Genomic DNA, 12,509 nt, shown 5'->3' on the forward strand with positions numbered 1-12,509 from the left:
TTTAATTATTATTTTTTGTCCAGGACAAATTGAGCTGGGTAGCCTTACGATATCTGTTGAGCGAACTTTAATTTGAACATTCAGTTTCATAATGAAATGCTTAGTTCGAAATAACTCTCTTTTTCGTGTTTAAAGCAACATCATTAAATAGAGAAAAAAAAAGTTTTTTGAACGGACCGCGTTCCAATGAAAATAAGCCTTGTCCTTCAGCTTCACAGCGCTGGGGACAAACTTTCATGTTTGCGAGCTAGAGAAGGTAACACAGTGTCGGTGATTGATCTAGACAGCATCGCATAGAAGCATCCAATAAAACAAAACAACCGTGTTTTCGATGCTTGGAGTGATTTAGTTTTAGCGCTGAGCAAAACCTTTTCGCTTTTTATTTTCCGTAGTGTGCTCCCTAGTGGTGCTGTTTACAGCCAACGAGAAAATCCAGTTAAACGCGCAATACCGAGGAGCAAGGCAGCGGGGATGATAAAGTGTTATCCTTGTTTCCTGCTTTTATACCCTGTTTGGAGGCTGGATTGATGACTTTCACAAATCCATCTGGGAGCTGCGGTTGATGCCTTGAACAACCAACGACTCACAGAGGTTGGGCTAAATTAGAAGCACGCAGGTACAGTACACCTCTGATGAGACTCGTTGGAAACTACGACGAGACAGAAAATAGCCGGCTCCTGGACATCAAGCGCACGGACTCCCAAGCTTAGGAAGCGACAAGGTAAACGCACACAGACAATTAAAGACCTCTAAAAAGTGGGACATTAACCATGTGCAGATGAAGCTGCCTCTCCTAAACTCCAGTTGAAGGCATCAATCTGGGAATAAATACCTGGACAGCCAAGGGCTTAGAAATCGCTTAGAGAAGCTTTGTTTTTTGAACTCTTTAAGAGATAGTTTGCTGTTTCTGCAGAAAACATACCATTTGTCACCGTTGGATCTACCTGCATTTAAAAGATGGTGTTTTTCTTGTAATATCTGTATTTGTGCCGCTACCTAGTCAGTGGTGTCCGGTGACAAGACCTGAAAAACGACGTCCCACGGCCATTGACAAATCACACAGACTGCTTATACGTTGCATATACATATATTTCACTCTGACTGCATGCTCAGCTGGTCTGTCAGATCCAGTGCTAACATCCCCGTCGACTGTGTGTATATGGGGAAGAGAGGGGAAAGGATTTGCGTATTAATTTTTAGCTCCACGGACAGCATTATGGCAAACGCAAAGATTTCCTGCTGACTGTTTCTTCGAATCGTATTAGCTTTTGCTGCATGTCCAACTGTTAAGGTGGTTAAGTGCTTTCAGCGAAACACAGAGCTGAAAACAGCTGTTTCTTTGGAGAAAGGCTTCATGCTTACTCCGCTGAGCGAAACTGCCGCTACCACCGAGTCCTCCTGGCTGGTGAGTAACCCTCGCTTGCTTCCAATCTCTACATATGGGAGACACTGGACCGTATGGCGTGCTATTACCTTGTCATCAGCTCCACACACCTCAGCAATGGCCATTTCCGAAGCATTAAGGGAGTTTTCAGAGGTCCCCTCTGCAAGACTGCGGGGAGTGAATCACTGGTAATGTAAATTTGTTTCTTCCATGACTTTCTTTCTTTTCTGTTAATGCATGCACCTGACAATGCACTTGCATGTATACTGTATATACTGTACAGTGTAACGCGTAAGGTTATACGATAACAAGAGATATAATTGCAGCACTTAAGTTTTCTTTCTTGTGACCTCTAGAATTTAGTAAAGGTTTTTTTTTAAGTGGCGGTATACTCAAACGTGGTTATCATTCTATTAATTGGTGCCGTGTTGCTATCCTAACGCTGACCGTCCAGCATAACAACTGTTTTTTAATTCATGATGTAATTACAAAACAATGCTATTTTGAGAATGAACAAGATAAGCTTTTTAAATACAGGCTGCACCCCCACGTACTCCTGGTGTTGTTGTTGTTTTTTTGTCATTGTAATGGTCATTTTTAAGGTATAGCAAAATATGTACTAGAGAATTGTTGTGCTCATTATAAACATGCAGCCAAATGTACGCAGACCTTTATTAGAGTTTTTAAGTTTGAAGTTTTTCATTGTGCAGTGTTCATTTACAGGTTGTCCAGCATTGATCTGTAGAGGTATTTCATGTAGAATATAAGTGTTTAAAATTTGACATAAGAAATAGTTGTGGATTTTGTGCCTTTATATAGCGAAACCCCTAGGACACAAGAACTTACAGTAAACCTGTAGTTTTCTCTAAGACCAACAGAGAGTTCTGTTTTCGTGTGTACAGTATATTTGTATATGTAGGAGCGGATACGTTCAGTAAATAAAAAGAGGAAAAGTCCTTTCTTATAAGGAAAACCACAACTACTGTGTATAACACAGTTGTAATATATGTGTAATTCAGGCTTTCTATCTTCATACATTGAAGGTGTTGCATTTTAGCTAAAAGACCAGTGTGTAATTGGCCTGTATTTAAAACTATTCAATCGTGTGCTGGTATTAGCGTTCATTTAGGATAAAGCAACGAAGCACACGTGTTTGCATTTCAGGGATACTGACATTTACAATATCAAAATAGTTTTCCCTTTGGTGAGAAACACTATCAATAGTAGTTCTCAAGGTTGCTCAGACTAGTCGTATTTATTATTTAACATCCATGGTTGCATAATTCCATATTTGAAATGCTCTGTGTTCACTGAGCATGAAATGCAATATGAATTTGTATGTGCTTTCACAATTGGCAACACTGTTGAACATTTTAAACATCTTTATCAAATTTCATGGTTCTGCAAGCAGGACTTGTGCAAATTGGGTTTCTTTGTGCTGTTTATTTAGGTTAATTATTTGAAATGGAATTCCTTGGTTATTGATTGATAACATTGTGTTTAATGGTCTGAAATAAGTAAGTTCATTGGTGCTTTTGCTTTCTGACATTTATAGCACTTCAGGCGCAAACGATACATCATGGCCAATATTTGACTGCACTGAAGAATTGGATTTTATAGGCTAGGCTGAAAAAAATGATTTGGACAAATGGAAGGCGTTTATATCTTGTGATATTTATAAATGTGGATCTTCTGCTTAGCTAATAAATTGTGATGCAACACATTTAAAGCATCATATACAGTACATTACAAAATAAGACAATGATATCTCTTACATGAACTTCTGAAGTTTAGCAGCCTCTGCTATAGTCTCACATTTATATTATATATAAATTTAGCTCCTTAATAAAGCATTTTCTAGAAATTCTAAATGATGTATTTGGAAGAACAGTTTTAATTACAAAATACATCGGGTATATTTTGTTCTAAATGCCAAGGTGTAATTTGTTATTTATGTTATTTATAATAAAATATTGATTGGAAAAGACTGTATGACCCCCTCCCCAACTCACACAATAACTTTCTGTGAAGTTCTGCTGCCGAAGAACAAGCTATGCATCTTAATCTGGAGTACCCTACTCTGTCTGCAGTTAATGATTTATGGATGGTTGCTCTGTTAGGATTTGCCTTTACAGTTTGGGACACAGTATAACTTTAGTGTCCTGCTGCCTTTTCATATAGCATTTAATCACTGCTGCACCATGTGCACATAGCTATTCTATGGGCATTGTCCACCACCAGAGGGCTCCTACCACCTGTACCTTGCCTGTATTGTGTTGGACCACATGTTGCAAGAATAAAGCACAGGATCTGACTGGCATTTCTGTCCTGCTCGTTTAGTACTGCTTCTTCCCTCCTTGTTAGACTGTGAGCTGCTCTTTTTATTCTTCGTACAGAATGCCATAAAAACACAGCAAATGCGATAATGCCTAGAATGGGAGCTCCCACTGTAAAAGGAGAGTGGAGATAAATGAACGAGGCCTGAAAGAGGAAAAAGCCTCTGACTGCTGTGTCAGTTTTTTGGTATTGAAAAACTGAATCCAGTGGTGTTTCTTTCCATAAGAACGACAACTACAAATTAGTGAGAATGAAGTACATTTGAAGGATTTTCCAGTCTCCAACCAATGACAGAGAAGAGGACTGAAACCCATGGTTTTCATGAATCAAAAAACGCTACAATAAAAAATGTTCTAACATTCTGTAACACCTTATAGTACAAACGTCAGCCGTTACTTTTTCAGCTCCAATGTAAACTGTTTCAAAGGGATACAGATCTATCCCAGAAGAATGTATGCGTTTTTTTCCCCCCTTTGGTTTTTTATTTTGTATTTGAGTCTTTGGGCTTGTAGGTAACACAAAATTATATATTCATGAATTTATTAATTTATTATATCATTTAGCAGATCACCAACACATTCTGTAGCTTATTAAGGAACAGAAATGCAGAATGGGTTGTCTTTTTAAAGAAATGCAGAATCATCTGTGTCTTTTGTTGACATATTTAATTTAATTTTTTTTTTACAAATCAATCCATTTCTGTGATTGTAATGGGCTTTGATACAGGAGTTAAAAAGCAGGGGCCCAGTATGCTGCATATAAAAGGTTTGCTTTTTCATTAGATTGAGTGTTGTTTTTCTAAATGTGGCAGTACAAGAAATCACATTACAAAATATGAAACATTCATTAAAAAGGAGGCAGCATGAAAAAAAAATCTCCATCTGCTTCTTTTGCATTTTTCAAAGCTGCATATTCTTTCTAATTTGAATTATTCTAAAATGTTGGCCAAATAAAGGTCCCTTTGAAATTGACTGTCAGACAACATTGGTTGACATAAAAAAACATGAGCAATAAAAGCTTTGCAACATTTCACAGCTTCTTTTTTTAAATCACTGTCAAATGGGAGATGAAAATACGCTTTTCACCCCAAAAGACTGAGAGCTGGGATAAAGAACAGAGGCAATACATTAAGCGGGGAATTATTTATGTCATAGTTCTTATAAATATTGCATTACAGCAGGCTGCATTCATTAGTCATCAATATTTAGAGAGGTGAGTATTTTTTGTTATTTCTGCATATTGGAATTTAGTATTTAGTATTTTATAAAAGGTATCAAAGAAGATCATGCTTAAAGTGTAATATAAGCATGTGTGGGCAAAGAGAAGCTTTCAAAAGGAAAAATTTAGTAACAGAGACAAAAAGATACTTTTATCAGAATGCACACTTAAGTTAAAGGACTGCTGTGATTAATACCAATGAGTTCTCTTAGTAGCAGTCTAGGTACATTACCCGGGCTGAATTGAGAAGCAGTTTCATTATGTTCATGTCAGTAGCAATGCTTAACAGTATTCTCTTCAAACGGGGCTGAAGTGGTGGTTCTGGCACAGCCCAAGTAAATACAGTGAAATACTTGGTGGCAGTGGCATTCTGCATAACATGTCTTCTGTATATTTTGTGTCATGCTTTTTTAAGCTGTAAGTACGTTATTTCCTAATGAATGAAGACTGGCAATGTAGAGTGAAATGTATTTCATTTTGAAGCCTTCTTGTGGCAAAAGTAGTATGTTAGGTGTTAAACATAGCCATTGCTGACTGTTACTGTAGCTCTTTTTGGTAACTTTGTTCTTGTCAGCCTGCACAATCTGCTGGAGCAGTTCATTGCTGAAGCTTGGGGCCTTCTTCAGGATCTTCAATCACAATTATTCCTCTTGACTAGTGGGCCTTGCAGGAATTATCTTAGGAGCAGCTCCACAGTTACTGTTCCTTAGCGGCCATAAACATGGGGTAATTATGTAACATTTACTGTGAAAAATACTTTATCTTCACTTTGAGCTAATTCACCTGCTTTCTGCTTCATTGGCATAAATACCAAGACAATAATATCCAGATACTAGTTTATTCTATATTATTAGTGGAAACATGATCATATAAGTTTGTCAGGTAACAAAGTACTTCAGAGGCAGACAGATTTCTATAAATCATTTGTAAATACAATTACACAATAAATTATCAAATATTAATTACACTCAGATTCAGGGATTCCAATTAAAGCATAGATGTTTATGATGATTGTTAGATTTCTTTTCTTTTACAACTGTTTGCAAAACCTTGAAGAAAGAATGCAATGCTTTATATAAAAAAGTAATACAAATCTGATTATTGATCCAGTGGTGTAAGACAAGGAAAATAAAAAAAAATAAAATTTCTAAGCTTAATTAAAAAACTGGGTCTATGTTACTCCTTTGAAGGGTTATCACAACTATGATAGATATTTTTTCTTAAACATGTCGAGTAGGGTTGCATTGCTAATAAAAAAGTAGATGTATTATGTGAACAACTAAATACATTGATATTTATACCATGTTTTATTTAAAAACTGTTTTTTTCTGTGTTTCTAGTATTATTTATTTTAGTGGGTTTTTCAGAGCAGGAAAATATGTGTGGCAAACTTATTAATATGTAGAAGTACTTGATATGGACTTACAATATATCACTAACCTCTATGACCAATTTCAGTTTGAAGACTTGCGTTGGCTGTACACTGAAAATAAAACTGAATGATACAACACCATGCATAAAAACCATATAGCAAAATAAAATTTCACATGAACACACCAGGACCACAGTTAATGAGCTGCATGTGCAGAAAGCCCTTGGCAGCTCTCGAGTCCTTAATGTTTTTTTCTCATTATTTTCACCAGACTCTTTCTACACAGAGTTCTGCTCTTAGCTTTCAGCTTTGGCTTTTATGTCTCATTATGAACCATTCTGAATAGCTGCATGCCTGTAAACTCATTTGCACAAATGGTTTTAAAGGATGATGCATGTTGCCGTGTTGTGTAGTGTTTATGAAGAAGTTATGATGGTGCATTAGCTCCGTTCAAGTCAAGTGCAACTGTTGTAAATAACTTCTACTTGTATTAGTAAAGTGCTTTACTTTATCTACTCTGGTTTATCTCATAAGTACTCTAACAAAAAAACACTGTTACACACATGCACGTCAGAACTTTTTTTTTTTCTTTTAAGTGTGAAAATAATTTTGTATATGCAGTATAAATGAATTTGTTTTTGTACTTTTGGGAATCATGGGTGCAGTTTGTTTTCTAACTCTAAAATGTACAGTAGTTGTCATGGTGCTAGGAAAGTCTGAAAGCTTTGATTCCCCATTTTGTTTTTAGCAATCATAATAAATCCATGAGAAAAGTCTGAAGAATTGAGCAAAGAAATGGCTGTTCCTTTCCTTCAACAATAGATTTGTGTTCTGTTTTGACCCATATGTTGCATGCTGGCCACATTTTATTCTTTGCATTGAAGTGTTCATATGTCGGCAGCAATATACAGGTAAATGTTTCTCATTTGTGATCTCAGCATTAATGGTTATCAATAGTGGCATGTTGCTGAATCAGCTGGAATGCTGTCAGGGAAACATTAAGGGATAAAACCAGGCTGAATTTAACATTCAAAGCAAACTCAGGCTTCTACCTGTCCTTAGAGGTTGGCTGTCTGGAACCCTTTGTATTAACCCTGAGATTGATGTATTGAAGGATCACCGATCACTGAATAAGATACCACTGACAACTCTTTCAAGATATTCTGTTCTACCAGTAGGGTTTCTTGTTAAGGCTTATTGTAGAACAGTCAGACCAACTCTGCTTCGATTGTAGGACAAAGCTCAATATACAGACAGTACCATCAGCATTGTCTAAGACAGACCTTTTTATCTTACGTTTTTTTTAGCTGTAAAGTTGTTCTATAAGTAAAATGGACTTGAAGTCTTTTTGCCTTTATGTTAAATAATAGACAGTCTACATACTTCCTTTACCCGTTTACATGAAATGCAGCTCCATGAGCTACAATACACATACTGTAATGAATCGGGTTCGAAAAGGTACTGCCTGAACACCGGCAGAGCGCTTCCATGGTCAGGGCGTGAGCGGTGTGCCGGTGTGTAGTGGTCTGGAAGGCCGATCCTTCCTTATTCTACGAGAGGCTCGAATATTAAAATGACCAATAATCATTCAGCAACTGTTTCACAAATGCTCCAGTTCTAAGCTTGAACGCCGGCCGCGAACGCGTGGGGATCTTAAAGCGCAGCCCTGATTAGTCTCAGGTGTGGTAGCGGCGCATTCCCACACGCCGCGGAGTGGTAAAAACATAAACACACACTAACAAACGTTTTGGTGATTTTTTTTAGTTGAAGAAAAATATATTGATGACATTTTGAGATTGTAAATATATATGATGTTACATATGATATAACAATCTACAAGTTTTTAATACAATTGAGATCTTTCTAATATATTTTGCTTAGCAAGACAGGCAACAGTCTCATTTTACAAAATAAATAAAGGCATTTTTCTAACCATAATAAGTTCTGAATAAGGACCAGTGATAGATGGAAGCATGCATTATCTAGTGATTGCCAAGGACTTTTACATTCTTGTGAATATGCACATCATGAACATACAGTACATCTATCTCAGGGCTATTATCATTGACTTAGTAGTTATCTTGTGCTCAAACAAATGAAAGGAAACATTAACAGTGTCAGTGCTTATGGTATCTATTTATGAGCAGCAGCGTACATCCAGTTTAATTTGACATTTCTTCTTTTCAGTCTTTTACAATACCCTCATTTAGACCAGCAGTTCCACGTATAGGTCAATTTGAATATTTTAATTGGTTAAGAAGTGATTTAAAGGTAAGTCTGATGATTGTGTTGAATGACCTATAAAATCTGTTTAACCTGGTTATTGACCCATTACTGCTGTACACAGATGGGCTACTTTTTCTGTGGCTGAATCCTGATAATGGTGTTGAGTAAGCAGATGAATTTCATAAATTAAGCTCCACTGTAGTGTGGCCTTCCCTTTCTCCGATTTCTTTCTGTCTTTTCATATGGAGTTTTCAGTATTACTCTGGCATTGTGTTCTTTTATAGAAGAGTGGAAAATGGCAAAAAAAATTGTAATATCCAGAACAGATATTCCTGGAAAGAACCTAACATAAACAGGAGTTCTATAGCCTTTGTTTCTTTCTTTTTTAAACATTTACTTCAAAGTCACGTTATCCTGGAGCAAAATGTTGTGGTCACTCTTTTTTTCTTAACGTTCTGTTTCCTGATCTGCATTACTGGATCCCTTGACCAAAAGACAGCATGTGGAAGCCAAAATGAGCTGTCTGCTCTTCAGACCTTAGAGAACGAGATAAAAGGTTCTACAACCCACTGTGTCAACCCAGCTGGGTTGGCTTTGAACTAAACAAAGCAGAACACATTTGTTTATTTCAATACCGTGTCTGTGGGTAAGTTTGTAATGAGCTGTGTGAAGATGAGTTAACAGAGGTGAAACTGCCCAGGCATGATATTTGAGAGATCTCAAACAAGTTTAGCTTCTAATTAAATGCTTTCTCACAGAATGGATTTACTGAGAGACGCAGGTGTTTCACAGTACAGTATTAAATAAACATTTTGGTTCAACATCTGTCTTATTGAGGACTCGTTTAACATAAAAACAACTTTTTACACTTTATAATTATCTGAATCTATCTGGAGTATATATATGTGTAAATATCTGTATACATTTTATAAAATTAAAGCCAACCATTTACTTCTTTCAAAGTAATATTAATGAAGTTCTATAGAGGAATCAGTTTTCTGTTTTTCATACAGTATTTAGTGTCTGCCATGCTGTGGCATTATTGGCACAGTATCTTAATAATTTTCAGTTTTGTCTCACTATTAGGAAAGTCTTTATTCCTTTAAAAAAATATTCCATAATCTACATTTTTCTCTAACTCTTAGATTTGTTTTCTTAATTTTCTAGTCTGTTGGTTAACACTTCCTTTCAGAAAGTTTCGGGAGAAATTTAATTTGACCTAAAAAGCTTTTAAAACAATCCTATCACGTTTCATAGCGTAGCCTAAACATTTTAATGTTTCAAGCAAGGGATCAGCTGACATGTTAATTTGGGTTTGATTACAATATATACCGTAAGCATATGATATCATGGGGAATTCTAATATGAACATTGTTAAAGTATTTCCGAACAGGTTTCAGAAACCTGCTCTGGGCATTTGAAAATATGATACTGTGATGGATCAAACAAAAGGATATTAGGTTTGGAACAAGCTTTTCAGCCATGTTTCTGGAGCCAGTTCCCTGGAATGTTTAGAAACGTTTCTGGATGAGATGAGTACAAACAACCAGCTGAGCAATATGAGCTGAATGGGCCTTTTCTCATTTGTAACTTTTCTTTTTTTAGGTAATTCTTTCTGTTTTTCATATTCTCCTAAATGTAAACTGAGCCTACACCAGAATTCACTGTGCACTAACAATTCATTACTTAAAGTAAAAACCTTGAGAGAAATCCAGGTTTGCTTTATACTTGCCCTGTACATTCAATACAATTTAGATTAAAGAAAGATGGACTAAATAATATACAGTATGTGACGGAAGAGTGCCTATTATTATATATCAAGCTATTTTGTCTGTATTATTTAGCAGGCTAATGGATAGTTTAAGAAGTGATCATTTCTGTGTCCTCAAATAACGGTCTATCTAGAAAGGTTGAAATCAATACGAATGATTCAATAAGAAGAGATATTCAGGTAATGGCTGTTTTACGTCTTGAATCAGCACACTCACTGCTCTTCGATGTGCCTTCTGTGGGGCACACTGCAGGCCTTCCTCATCATAGGCAGGAAGTTCAAGTGAGGACAGAGCACATTCTACCCTCTAGTTCTGAAATGTTCTTGTTTTGATTAATAAGAGTAGCCAGAGCTTAAATGTGGTATTATTCTGTTTTAAGCTATTTCCAGATTTTTTTATCATTTTATTTTTCTAAACATATTTCATGTTTAATTAAAAAAAAGAGGGGAACACTCGAATGTAGAGCTACAGTAAAACACTCTCAGGTTTCATCCCACTTGATCAGGTATTCCTGAACAATCATTGCCTGGAGTGGACAAGACCCATCATTGCACAGTCAGTAACACACGTAGGAATCAGGGCTCCTGTCATATGAAACACATTTGTAGCAAGAGTACAGTTTGAATTATTTGTTCTTAGTTACGTTTACAGCAGCAAAAGATCTTCACATTTCAAATCTGACCCAATAGGCCATAAATCACACAAAGTGAGTTGTGCCTTATTCAAGGCAAATACCTTGCAGTACAAGACTGAAAGCACTTGGTAGCTCTCTCTCTGCACACCAGTCGACTTCAGGCCTACAGACAATGGGACAATTCAACCAGTCAGACTTGGTCAGCATGTTGTTTGGGAGGTGAGAGGAAACAAGAGCACGTGGTGAACATCCACTTGATCTGGGGGAACGTTCAAACTCCACTCAGTCAGGTAACCAAGACTGGAAACTTTAAAGACTGTGAGTTGGCAGCACTTACTCCCATGCCACCCTTCATATGTCATTGTGTGAGGATGATCTGCTGTGGTATTACAGTATCTGTCTGCGGTGTCTTTAAAACAGTATTATTCAAGGAATGTATTCTAAATTCTTTGGCATTGACAAATTGATATTTTTATATAAAACTATCGAAACAGAAAACCTTGAATTAAGAGGTTCATTCACCTCAACCTTTTCCGCTATTGGTACCAGAAGAAACTTCACAGAAGCTGTAGAGGAAAATTGCAACCTCCTGTTCAGAACAGTGATTGCAATTGATCTCAACGTCAAAATTGGCAAGGTTTTGGTCTCATTATATCTTTACGCTCCACATGAATTTTTTTAAGAGCTGTATTACTAGACCTACTGGAGATTAAAAAGCATGCTGTCACCACAGTGGGGTATATTTTTGAAAAAAAAACATCCTTTATCTTATTGTAATAGTTTATACCGCTGAATCACCAGACTGCAAAATACTGAATTACAGTATTTTGGGCTCGAGCAGTTATACCTAAAAGACAATGAGCATATCACAGGTGTGGATATTGAAAGGCTTCAATTCATTGGCCTAGTTTGGAGGAGCACGGCATCATTAATACAATGATCAGTGATTGACATCAGTAAGGTAATGATCTGTTCTTCTGGACAATATTAGGAATACTGTAAGTAAGGGAAAAACAAAAATTGTAACAGTCTTTTGAGATACAGTATGGGACAATAAAAATGTGAAACCAGGAACTGAATATTCAACCAGGGGATTTGTGTATTTGCTTAAATATTTAGGGATTTAATGACATCCCAGGTAAATTATTTAGAGATTTTGTTAAATCCCTCATTTCACTTTCCTAATGTAACATTGCATACAGGACTTATATTTATTGTTTATATGAATCAATATCTTCTTTATTAAGCATTAATCATTTTGCTTCTTATATTTTGGTGTTTAGCATCTCTCATTTGTTAAAGGGGCATTATTAAAAATGAGTTAAATAATTGAAATACCAGCAGCTCTTAATGCTTTTGAGATCTACTGAAAATTTTGAATCTTGCTTCACAACTCCCGTAGCAGGCCCCTTGACATTCCCGTAGCTTGAGGCTGTGCAAGTGAGTTGTACCTGAGTCACAATACGAGTGTTAACAAACCACATATTCTTGTAAATGAACACTGCTAATACAAAACCTGGGAATTGCAGCACTTAACTTACAATACAAATGTGAGAGTTCTTTTAT

The 12,509-nt window shown here is 36.4% G+C and overlaps 1 protein-coding gene across 2 annotated transcripts in view; it reads left to right on the forward strand.

Annotated features, from left to right (window-relative positions):
* Nucleotides 1-345: 345 nt before the first annotated feature.
* The window catches only part of LOC102685259 (zinc finger protein 804A), a 125,481-nt gene continuing 113,317 nt past the window's right edge, over nucleotides 346-12,509 (forward strand). The window contains exon 1 of one of the 2 annotated variants that reach the window (XM_069194787.1): nucleotides 346-1,572. In XM_069194787.1, coding sequence (XP_069050888.1) covers nucleotides 1,459-1,572 — 114 coding nt within the window. In that variant the 5' untranslated portion in view covers nucleotides 346-1,458. The remainder of the gene's footprint in view (nucleotides 1,573-12,509) is intronic. The other variant, XM_015358226.2, reaches the window with a different exon arrangement.

The sequence above is a fragment of the Lepisosteus oculatus genome, chromosome 10 (assembly GCF_040954835.1).
Source record: "Lepisosteus oculatus isolate fLepOcu1 chromosome 10, fLepOcu1.hap2, whole genome shotgun sequence".
NCBI classification, from domain to species: Eukaryota; Metazoa; Chordata; class Actinopteri; order Semionotiformes; family Lepisosteidae; genus Lepisosteus; species Lepisosteus oculatus.